General features: G+C 43.8%; 1 protein-coding gene across 1 annotated transcript in view; it reads right to left on the bottom strand.

Annotated features, from left to right (window-relative positions):
• Positions 1-6,608: 6,608 nt before the first annotated feature.
• Positions 6,609-12,500, bottom strand: part of cnpy3 (canopy FGF signaling regulator 3) — a 9,830-nt gene continuing 3,938 nt past the window's right edge. Inside the window, exons 4-7 of the mRNA XM_080052008.1 lie at positions 12,311-12,433; positions 11,080-11,197; positions 9,424-9,521; positions 6,609-8,838 (exon numbers count right to left, since the gene is read on the bottom strand). Coding sequence (XP_079908134.1) covers positions 8,677-8,838; positions 9,424-9,521; positions 11,080-11,197; positions 12,311-12,433 — 501 coding nt within the window. The 3' untranslated portion in view covers positions 6,609-8,676. The remainder of the gene's footprint in view (positions 8,839-9,423; positions 9,522-11,079; positions 11,198-12,310; positions 12,434-12,500) is intronic.

A 12,500-nucleotide genomic window follows, 5' to 3' on the forward strand; every position in this document is an offset into this window, starting at 1 on the left:
CAAGCATCAACAGTTGGACGCCAGAGAGGGCAGGCTGCTACTTACACTCCACAACCTTCTGATAGAAAGCCCCCAAAATTGTTGTATTCAGGACGGGGCATGGATCACATGAGTCCGACACAAGCAAATAATAACAGAGACTGTTCACAAGCTTCTCCGTATGCAAATGCTCATCAGGCTCATCCGTCTGACAGCCAGAGCATGTCAGACTTTGTCAGGTTTTTTGCAAGACGGGAACTTGTGTCTTCAGGGCTTCTCCAATTCAGTGATCAACCAGAGAATTACAGAGCTTGGAGAGCATCATTCCTCAATGCCATACAAGGTTTAAACCTAACAGACAGCGAAGAAATGGATCTGTTAGTAAAGTGGCTAGGTGCAGAATCAGCGACTCAAGTGAAGAGGATAAGAGCTGTGAATGTCCACCACCCACAGAATGGGCTCAAAATGGCTTGGGATAGGCTCAACGAGTGCTACGGGTCGCCAGAGGTCATAGAGAATTCGTTGTTCCAAAGACTGGAAGACTTCCCGAAGATCACGAATAAGGACCATAAGAAGTTGAGAGAGCTCGGTGACTTGTTAATGGAGCTTGAAGCGGCTAAATCAGATGGAGATCTGCTCGGACTTACTTACTTAGACACCGCTCGTGGTATCAACCCCATCGTACAGAAGCTGCCATACAATCTGCAGGAGAGATGGCTCTCTCACGGTTCTAGGTTTAAGGAAAATTTCAATGTTCCTTTCCCTCCATTTGACTACTTTGTGGAATTTGTGTGCCAGCAAGCCAAAATGAGAAACGACCGTAGCTTCTCACTCACTGCAAGCAGTACTGAACCTACGCCGATGAGGAAATCAGCACCTAAGTACGACAGTCCAATCTCTGTCCACAAGACTGATGTGTCACCTAGCACCTCAACATGGGCTAACACAACACAGCAGAACAACATGGATGTTGCCAAGCAATGCCCCATACATAACAAACCACACCCATTGCAAAAGTGTCGTGGCTTTAGGGAAAAATCCATTGAGGAAAGGAAGGCTTTTTTAAAGCAACATGGCATCTGCTACAAATGCTGTGCATCATCAGCACATTTGGCCAAAAATTGCAACAGCTGCATCAAGTGTGATGAATGCGGGAGTGAGAGTCACAACTCAGCCCTGCACCCTGGACCTGCACCATGGCTCTCGATGGCCCACACCCCTCCATGTGAGCATGGCGGGGAGGGAGGATTCAATGCTGATGAGGCTACTGTTTCGGCGACCTGTACTCAGGTCTGTGGGGGAGATCTCACCGAAAAATCATGTGCTAAGATTTGTCTCGTGAAAGTCTATCCAAATGGCCAGCAGGAAAAGGCAATGCGGTGCTACGCAATACTAGACGATCAGAGCAATCGTTCGTTAGTAAGGTCTGAGTTCTGCGACCTCTTCAACGTCAAATCCCACAACTCTCCTTACTCACTTAAGACATGTGCTGGTGTAGTTGAGACATCAGGCAGAAGAGCACACGGTTTCCAGGTGGAATCCATAGATGGACAAGTTACTCTCTCTCTACCTACACTGATTGAGTGTAACAAAATTCCAAACAATCGCTGCGAAATACCCACTCCGGAAGCGGCACAGCATCACGCACACCTGAAACCTCTGGTGCATCACATCCCAAAGCTAGACCCTCAGGCTCCTATTATGCTCCTACTTGGCAGAGACATAATAAGGGTTCACAAAGTAAGGAAACAGATAAATGGGCCACATGATTCACCCTATGCCCAGAGGCTGGACTTGGGATGGGTTATCGTTGGTAATGTTTGTCTTGGAAGTGTCCACAAGCCAGCCACTGTGAGCACCTATTTTACCAACACTCTGGAAAATGGACGCCATTCTGTCTTTGGACCATGTCCTAACCACTATGTTGTGAAGGAGAAGTTATATGACAACAAGGCCACAAGTCTCCCTGCACCTGTCCATGTGGAGGCTCCCACATGTGAGGACTACGGAGAGCATCTGGGACGTCATGTCTTTGGACAGACAAAAGATGATGACAAAATAGGCCTTTCTGTTGAAGATATGCTCTTTCAGAAGACAATGGAACAGGGAGTCTATAAAGATGAGGACAATAGCTGGGTAGCTCCCTTGCCTTTCAGAGAGCCGCGGAGACGCCTTCCCAACAACAGGTCACAAGCAGCTGATCGCTTGTCTTCACTACACCGCTCCTTTAACAAGAAGCCTGAGATGAAGGAACATTTTATCTCTTTCATGGAAAAGATATTCAAGAATGGCCATGCAGAGGTAGCTCCTCCACTTAAAACGGAAGAAGAATGTTGGTACTTACCTTGCTTCGGAGTTTACCATCCTAAGAAACCAGGCCAGATCCGGGTCGTCTTCGATTCAAGTGCTCAACACAAAGGTGTCTCACTGAATCAGGTACTTGTGACTGGCCCAGACCTCAATAACAGTCTCCTTGGGGTACTGATTCGTTTCCGAAAGGACTCCATTGCCATCACAGCGGACATACAACAGATGTTCCACTGCTTCGTTGTCAGACCGGAAGACAGGAATTACCTACGATTTCTCTGGCACAGGGACAACGACCTGGAAAAAGACATCGTGGAATATCGCATGAAAGTGCATGTCTTCGGCAATAGTCCATCGCCAGCCGTTGCCACTCACTGTCTCCGGCGAGCCGCAGAAGAAGGAGAGAAAGAGTTTGGCAAAGACGCCAGGCAGTACGTCGATCGAGACTTTTATGTTGACGACGGACTGAAGTCTCTCCCCACAAAGGAAGCTGCCATTGATTTGCTCAAGAGAACGCAGAATATGCTGGCTTGCTCCAACCTCAGGCTACATAAAATAGCCTCGAACAGCCGAGAAGTCATGGAGGCATTCCCCATCGAAGATCACGCCAACGATCTGAAGGATCTGGAAATTGGCGTCGACCCCTTACCTATACAGCGCAGCCTTGGACTCTGCTGGGACTTGAAGACCGACACTTTCCTGTTCCAAGTGGCAGAAGAAAAGAAGCCCTTCACTCGCAGAGGAGTTTTAGCAACAGTCAACAGCCTTTATGACCCCTTAGGATTTGTGGCTCCAGTCACCATACAAGGCTTTGCTTAGAGACCTCTCATCTGAGACTAGTGACTGGGATGCTCCATTGTCTCCGGATGGACAGGAAAGTTGGGAAAAGTGGAGAGAGTCCCTCAAAGAGCTGCAGCTCCTGAACATTCCAAGGCCATATACAAAAGTGTCTCCAGCCCTTGCGCAGCACAGAGAACTCTGTGTCTTTGGGGATGCTTCGAACAAGGCAATAGGTGCTGTTGCCTATCTAAAAGTCACAGATTCAGAAGGTAACTGCCGCACAGGGTTCATTTTAGGCAAGGCAAGATTGGCTCCACGGCCAGAACAAACTATACCTCGGTTAGAGTTGTGTGCAGCAGTGCTGGCTGTGGGCATGGCAGAACTCATCATTTCCGAGATCGACATTGAGTTTGATGCACTCACCTTTTATACTGACAGCAAAGTAGTCCTGGGCTACATTTACAATGAGAAAAGGAGATTCCATGTTTATGTCCACAACAGGATCCAAAGGATCAGAAGGAGCACAAAGCCACAGCAATGGCGTTATGTGTCTACTGAGCACAATCCTGCGGACCACGCCACAAGGTCTGTACATGCAGCTCGTCTGAAGTACACAAGCTGGTTTACCGGACCTCAGTTTCTGTCTCAACCAGAGGAAACACCTTTCAAGACAGATGTGTTTGAGCTAGTAGACCCAGGACAGGATAAAGACCTGCGCACCCAAGTAACAGTGCTTGCCTCCACCACCGATGACAGCCGACTTGGATCCCAGCGTTTTCAACGCTTTTCGACTTGGAGGGCTCTTAGTCGTGGCATCTGTTTCCTCAGACGCACTGCCTACCACTTCAAGAAGGCTTCAGAAGATCCTGGCCGTACCTCCATAGAATGGCATCACAGTGGAACACCATACTCAGTGAAGGAACTCAGGCAGAGTAGAAATGTCATCATTCTATCGGTGCAGCAGGAAACTTATGCTGAAGAGATCGATTGCATCAAGGATCAAAGAAATATGCCCAAGAGCAGCCCTCTCAGGATGTTGGATCCATTCATTGATGAGGATGGTCTCTTGAGGGTTGGAGGACGGATACGGGAGTCACATTTGGGATACGAGGAGAAAAGGCCCTTAATCATTCCTGGACGTCATCATGTTGCATCCCTTCTTGTGCGACATTATCATACAGAGTCACAACATCAAGGACGCCATTTTACTGAGGGCGCAGTCCGTTCAGCTGGCTACTGGATTGTAGGGGCCAAAAGGTGTGTAAGCAGCTTCATCTTCAAGTGCATCACCTGCCGTAAGCTACGAGGTACATGTGAGGTCCAGAAAATGGCCGACTTACCTCTGGATAGACTCAGCATGGACCCACCTTTCACTCATGTCGGTGTTGATGTCTTTGGACCTTGGACTGTCTCAGCACGTCGTACTAGGGGTGGCCATGCCGAAAGTAAAAGATGGGCCGTCCTATTTACCTGTTTGAGCATCAGAGCTATCCATCTTGAGGTTATAGAGTCAATGGACAGCTCCAGCTTTATAAATGCGCTGAGAAGGTTCCTGGCAATCCGTGGGCCGGTCAAGCACATCCGCTCAGACCGGGGTACCAACTTCATCGGAGCGTGCAAGGAGCTAGGAATCCCTTCTAATGTTGATGAGGATATGGTGAAGAGGTACCTCTCTGAAAAGGGCTGCACCTGGACGTTCAACCCGCCTCATGCCTCCCATATGGGTGGGGCATGGGAGAGGATGATTGGAATCACCCGCAGAATTCTCGACTCCATGCTTCTCCAGTCCCAGACCTCCCGGCTCACTCATGAGGTGCTCACCACCTTTATGGCTGAGGTGATGGCAATTGTCAACAACAGACCTGTAGTACCTGTTTCCACAGATGCAGAAGATCCATTCATCCTCAGTCCTGCCACACTGCTGACGCAGAAAACCGGTCCTCATCTCATCCCTCCAGGTGACAACAAGAACCTACATAAGCGACAGTGGCGACAAGTGCAAAGCCTGGCCGATACCTTTTGGGACAGATGGCGCAAACAGTACTTGTCTACCCTGCAAGCAAGAAGGAAATGGACGTCTGACAAACCGAACATCACTCCAGGTTCGGTGGTTCTCATGAGGGATAGCCAGTCTAAAAGAAACGATTGGCCTATGGGAGTCATATCTCAGGTGTTCCCCAGCAAGGACGGAAGAGTCCGTAAAGTCGAGGTGAAGATCTACAGACAAGATGGACCGAAGCTGTATCTCAGGCCTGTGGCTGAAGTGGTTCTGCTGTTCTCTCCCGAGGAACAGGCTTGATCGATTTCCTCCTTTAGAGGTGGTTTGTGGAAATGTTATGGTATCTAGGGATACCAGACGGGGAGTGTGTTGCCTTGTTAATCAGTTGTATGTTTCCTGTGTTGGCACCTCCTACTGGTGAGTTTGTGTAGTGGAGATTCAGGTCATGTGACCAGAAGTTACATCATCAGTTACTATGAGGCAGTCCTCCATCTTAGATATGAGAGAGAGGAAGCACATGTTCATATCCATTATCATCCAGGCGTTCACGTCCGAGAGAGAATCGTTGGTATGTGTTATCAATCTTTTGGGTCATCTATTATTTATATTGAGTTATATTTTGTAGATCGAAGCATGTTTAAAGTGTTTATTAACGGACACGGGAAGTGGTGTTTTCACGTGTCACATTATGTTTAGCAATATCTTAACACTTTGGATTTAATGTAGATACAATTTATGTTTGCTGTATTACTACATATTATTTGTCACGTATTAGCATACATACGAACGTGTATGTGGACATATTTATTTACACTGTATTTTCTTTGTAGTTTTACTCCTATGGCCAATCAATGACTACAATAAAGAACTTCAACTGGAAGCCTCTGTTTACGTGGTGGTGATTGGGACGGAGTTATCCACCTGTATATCCATGCAAGGCGTGTGGAGAGGACAGGACAGTTATTTTACCTTCATTGTTTACCTACTGAATGCACTATGTACAGCACTTTGGACAGTGCAAACTGTCATAAATGTGCTTTTATAAATACATTTTACTTACTTACTTACTTATAACTCACCCAGGCCCTTGCGCACAAATCACCCCATCCCCAGAATTTTGGATAATAGGCATGATGCAGCAATTTAGGGCTGACATCGTGCTAACTGTATAGACTCAAAGTGTAGCATACCAAAGCACTAAAACATGTGTCAAATGTTTTCAAACGTGTCTATAATTGTTCAGACACAATAATCAAAAAACCTTGATCATGGAAATTTTACTTTGAAAGGCAAAACACAGTTTTTTGAGCTTAAATGTGCTTATATCTTATTCCTTGTGTCTCCCTTCTTTACAGGATGAGTCAAATGGATGGCTCTTCTTAAATATGTGGTCACATTTCCAATTTCTTCCACGGTTTTCTAGAAACAAGGGGTTTTGCAACTTCCAAAATGCACAAATCACCCCACCTTCCCCTATATATATAGTGACTGATAATTCTGAGCCTTTAGAGACGTGGAAATAATCAGTTGTTCAGACTTCACAGAATTTTCAAACATATTTATTTTTCAAAAAAGCGATTTCACTAAAACAGCCAGCATTTACTTCAGAATAAAAATCTGTTAAAAACACACACACACACGCACGCACGCACGCACACACACACACACACACACACACACACACACACACACACACACACACACACACACACACACACACACACACACACACACACACACACACACACACACACACACACACACACACACACACACACACGCACACACACACACACACACACACACACACGCACACACACACACACGCGCACACACACACACAGAAATCCAAAAAACCTACACACATAAACCTTCATCGCTACCTTTTTGTTGTCAACACACACACACACACACACACACACACACACACACACACACACACACACACACACACACACACACACACACACACACACCTTAAATAGCAGCTTCTTTACAGCAAAAAACATTGAAAGTTATAAAGTAAAAAAATTACAAAAACAAAAAAAAGTACCTAGTCAATGCATTTTTATGAGCAGGTAAGAGGGAAGATTTCTTTAGCAATTTGAAATATCATAAAAAAAATTAAAATAACTTAATGAATTCAAAATACAATTAAACAAACAAACACATTCACATTAAAAGGTTTAAAAAAAAAGGTGTGCACACTTTAGGATGCTTAGAAACAGCAGATTAAAATAAAAAAAAAATTCCAAAACATAATCTTAAAAATGTAATTAAAAATACTAGCCTTTAAGTTAAATCGGGTACATTTAAGGAAAAAAACAAATCCTCTAAAGAAAGTTAATTAATTAATTAATTAATTAATGTCCCCTTGTTTTAAAATAAAGAATTAGAATTTTAAAAGCTGCACTTCTTAAAATTTACATCTACAAAGAGAAAAGAGAGAGAGAGAGACGGAGAGAGAGAGAGAGGGAGAGAGAGAGAGGGAGGAAGAGAGAGAGAGGGAGAGAGAGAGAGAGAGAGAGAGAGAGAGAGAGAGAGAGAGAGAGAGAGAGAAAGAGAGGGAGAGAGGGAGAGAGAGAGGGAGAGAGAGAGGAAGAGGGAGAGACAGGGAGAGAGAGAGAGAGAGACTGATGTGACTGATAGGAACGATCGTCAAAAGTATGAAAGTAACACCAGCGTTGGATTTATAACTCTTAAGTGGTTTAGGTAGCTTGCACATTTCTTTGAGGATAATGTGAATTTCTGCAACAAAATGCGATGTTTAAGACTCATTTTATGTTTTTTTAAAGCCTGTCATATACAGTGTCATCAGATACCAGATCATAGAGTTAACAATATGATCATAGAACTAAAAATATGAGTCAAAACTGCCGCATGTAACAGTTTGAAAAATGAGTTCGAAAATTCACACAATTTTTTATTTTTTTTTGTATTTCTTGTCTGTTTGTGTGAGGGGGGGGCGTGGGGGTGGGGGGTTTGTGTGTGTATTGTATGTGTCTACTTATTCTGTCTTTTCTGTCTGCATAAAAAAAAATTATAATTTAATAAAACCAGTTTAAAAAAAATGTAATTTTAGAATGTAACGACATTTACAGAAGCTACGAGTTTTTTTCCAGGCCGTCTGTGTTCATACGTTTTCTTTTTCTTAATGTACTGCCTGATTAAATAAAGATAAACATTATTTTTAAAGGTGCAGTGTGTAACTTTGTGTGTGTCAGAGAAGTGAAAAATTTTCCAAGCTATATTCTCATAACTGAATAAACAAACTTTCCTCACAGGGAAAATGTAGATCCCTGGAACACTGTTTGAAGTTAGGAAGCTTCCTGAAAAGTTACTGTTTCACTGTTGTTGTTTACAGCAGCAGGGCCCACAGTTTGGTTTACAAACATATTCTAGTTTTACGTTTGGTTGCAGATTCCTCAAAATAATTTGATTTTTGATGATAGAATAATTCAATACTAAGAATTCCATATAGAAAAAAATGTTTAGTAAACTAACTGCAGGCTCCATGAATGTAAACAAACCCCCTCCTCTGAAACTGCATAGTTACCCTTTAAACAACAAAAAAGAAAAAGAAATGACTTGAGAACCAGCATTAGGGGGGCTCACAGCTCGTTCTTATGCCCAGAAAGAGGCCTCGGAGGCTGGATGTCTTCGGTGGCTGCGGTGGCCCCTTTGCCCTTTTTCTTTTTCTTCACGTTCTTGTCTTTCTTCCTCTTGCTGGTCTTCTCTCCGTCCGTCTCCGACTCGTCACTCCGGCTCTTCACCTGGATGGAATGGTTGAATTTATTTCAGACATTTCAAATATCCAATAAAAAAAATCAAACTGTTTATTTAAATATAAACAATTTGAATGTGCATTATGTAAATAGTTGTTTAAAAGGTGCAGTGTGTAATATGACATCATCAAGAAAGTTCTACAAAGTTCTAGAATGCAACACTCCCTGGGTAACCCCACCCCTTTTGAATAATAACAGAAGCTACAGTGGCCTTCAAGGACAAGAACAATTTTAAATTTTAAACAATGCACCTGATGACATTCCAACTATGACACTTCCAAGATGGCGGCACTAGGCCTTGGTCCAAAATATGCAGAAATATGGACATACATGAGACCCTTTCTAAGGGGGAAAAAAAAAAAAAAAAAAAAAAAAAATTCAGCTATTATGCACTAAATTAAATGTACTTATGGATATTATAATTACTTTCTACAAAATCTGCTAGGAAATAAAACCCAAAATTCTACACACTGCACCTTTAACAGATGATTACAATCAGTTGAACAAGGGGGGGGGGGAATACATAGGCTTTTGGCTTCTTCTCACTCCTTTTTCGGACAAACTCAGTTATACCTTCTTTCCTGGTCCCTTCTTCTTTTTCTTCTTCTTCTTCTCCTCCGCGATGGCCATAGAGTCTCCCTTCTTCTTGGACCAGTCCTCACTCAGGCAGGCTGGACACAGGGGAACATGGCGGAAGAATTATAAGATTAAAGAGAGAGAAAAGAAACTTTGAATACCTATAAAAGCACTAAATGTATCACATAAATAAAGCGTGCCTGTTCACTGGCAGTGTTTTTTCTTAAAGCTTCAGTGTGTAACTTTCTTTATATACAGTAAATGAATGTCGGGTTTCATTCAAGGCATCGCCAAACGAGCTGTTAAGCACAAAACTCTCTCTGCATTTCTCAGTATGGCAGCGTTTACAAACTGGTGTTAACAATAACCCCGACACTGGTGCAGGAGCTCAAAGCCCAAGAAATGTTTCAGTTGTTGATTCTACTGCTAAGAAAAAACCTGGACGTACAGCAGAAGGTATACGTGTGTGTGTGTGTGTGTGTGTGTGTGTGTCACGGCATCCTACACGATGATGCCTCCGGGGCATTAACTGTGGTGTTTTTGAGATACGCACTTCGAAACGTAGTTTTCTTGCATCCAAAAAGTTGCCGAACAAAAAGGTTTGCAAAATAACAAATAAATATAAACTAAACGAAAAAGCTTAAGTTGCTGGCGAAAACAAACATTTAACTTCAAGTGGCTTAAAGTGGTCAACATTATGTTCCACCACAGTTCCTACTCATGTCGTGACTTGGCTGGACTGCCAGGCTACCATTCTCCAGTGCAATTAACAGCTGGCCCAAACCACGCCCCCTGCCATATAATAATTCAATTAACCCAAATAAACAGTCAACAATTAATACAATAATTTAACTTAAGAATGGCTGTAACAGTGAGTGAGTGAGTGAGTGAGTGAGTGAGTGAGTGAGTGAGTGAGTGAGTGAGTGAGTGAGTGAGTGAGTGAGTGAGTGAGTGAGTGAGTGAGTGAGTGATGAGTGAGTGAGTGAGTGAGTGAGTGAGTGAGTGAGTGAGTGAGTGAAGGCCGAATTCCACCGGCTGCGTCTCCGGTCCTTCTCCGCTCCAGCACGGCAGAAACAAAAATAGAATTAAGAGCAGTCAGTGGGTGAGTTTCCACCACGCCCGCTGCGCCGTCTCTCTGCTCCGCTGCTGCTCCAGCTCTCCGGTGAAATACGCAGTGCTTCTATTTCTGCCGGATGCCTGAGCTCACCGCATCAATTTAGCACAGAACACATCGAGATAGACAGGAACACAAGCGCCGACAAAACAATAAAACCTCCGGTTAATTTTCAAAATAAGACACTCGGTGTTCACTGCAGGTGACATTCTCAAAACAGAGACACATACAAGCATGTCCACTGTTCTTTTACTCGTTCGGATGGGAACAATAACCTTCCGTGCGTTCGTTGTTGTGTAAATACCATATAGGAGAATCATATTATCAAGAGCGATCGCCCGTCACTTTTATTACCGCGGGAACTCCTCGTTCTCGCGACTCCAGCTGTTCAGCGGAGCTGGCCGTGCCTGCTTTGAAAACGGAGCCGGTGGGTATTGCCGGACGTGAGCGCACGGAGCAAAACCGTTGGACACCGCACCCGCAGCCAGTGGAATTCCGGGGTGAGTGAGTGAGTGTGTGTGTGTGTGTGTGTGTGTTACCTGTGTCCTGTCCCTTTAGAACATGTTTCTCACACAGGTACGTGGTCAGGTCTTCCTCCTGAGTTCCTTTGTACCAATCCTCAATCACCTCCTCATACTGCTCAACCATCCCATCACACTGAGAGGCACAGACAGACAGACAGACAGACAGACAGACAGACAGACAGACAGACAGACACACAGACAGGCACACACACACACACACAGACAGACACACACACACACACACACAAATAAAATTAATCATTTTACAAATTTAATTTTTTTTTAACCTTTATTTCTACAGGTAAATCCCATTGAGACCGAAGACTCTTTTGCAAGGGAGACCTGTTTTCCTTTCCCACGTTACCATTCACACACCGATAGCAGCAGGCTAACTATCGACATTCACACGAGGCAAGGTGGGTGAAGTGTCTTGCCCAAGGACACAACAACTATGACACAGGTGGCAGGGTGGGGATCGAACCACCAACCCTTTGATCATCGGCCGACCCGCTCTACCAACTGAGCCACAGTCGCCCACAAAATGTTTTAAGCAAAGATTTTCCTATCCTATGGAGTATAAATGTGCAAAACATTTTAGAAATCAGTTCATCCTAGCCTGAGAAAAGGCAGAAAGAGTGTTTTATGGTCTCACTGTCTAACCCTACATTTTCCCATGTGTGACATCACAGATGGTAAAATGTAGGGTATCGATTTTTTTATGATATAGAACCCCGGTTCCGTATGGGTGAAGTATTCCTTTAAGTTCCAATAAAAGAAGAGAAATATAACTAGCAGGAAAAATCAATATAATTTTAAAATCGAAATGATAAAACCATTTTTTGTGTGATTAATAAATTAAACCTGCAGTGTGTAGAATTTTGGGTTTTATTTCCCAGCAGATTTTGTAGAAAGTAATTATAATATCCATAAGTACATTTAATTTAGTGCGTAATAGCTGAAAATAATGTTTTGAACTATTATTTTTTCCCTTAGAAAGGGTCTCATATATGTCCATATTTCTGCATATTTTGGACCAAGGCCTAGTGCCGCCATCTTGAAAGTGTCATAGTTGGAATGTCATCAGGTGCATTGTTTGAAATTCAGAATTGTTCTTGTCCTTGAAGGCCACTGTAGCTTCTGTTATTATTCTAAAGGGTTGGGGTTACCCAGGGAGCGCTGCATTCTAGAACTTTGTAGAACTTTCTTGATGATGTCATATTACACACTGCCCCTTTAAGGCCCCCACCTGTTTCTTGAGCTCCGACACCTCGGCGGAGGTCTCGTTCCAGAGCTCGTAGGGAATGTCCATCACAACGTTCACTCCTTTGTTCACCAGACCATGGAGCGTGGAGAAGGTCTCCGACATGCCCTGCAGACAGACATGGAGAGAGACAGACAGAGAGAGAGACAGACAGACAGACAGACAGACAGACAGA

Source organism: Ammodytes marinus (genome assembly GCF_949987685.1).
Source record: "Ammodytes marinus genome assembly, chromosome: 23".
Classification (NCBI taxonomy): domain Eukaryota; kingdom Metazoa; phylum Chordata; class Actinopteri; order Uranoscopiformes; family Ammodytidae; genus Ammodytes; species Ammodytes marinus.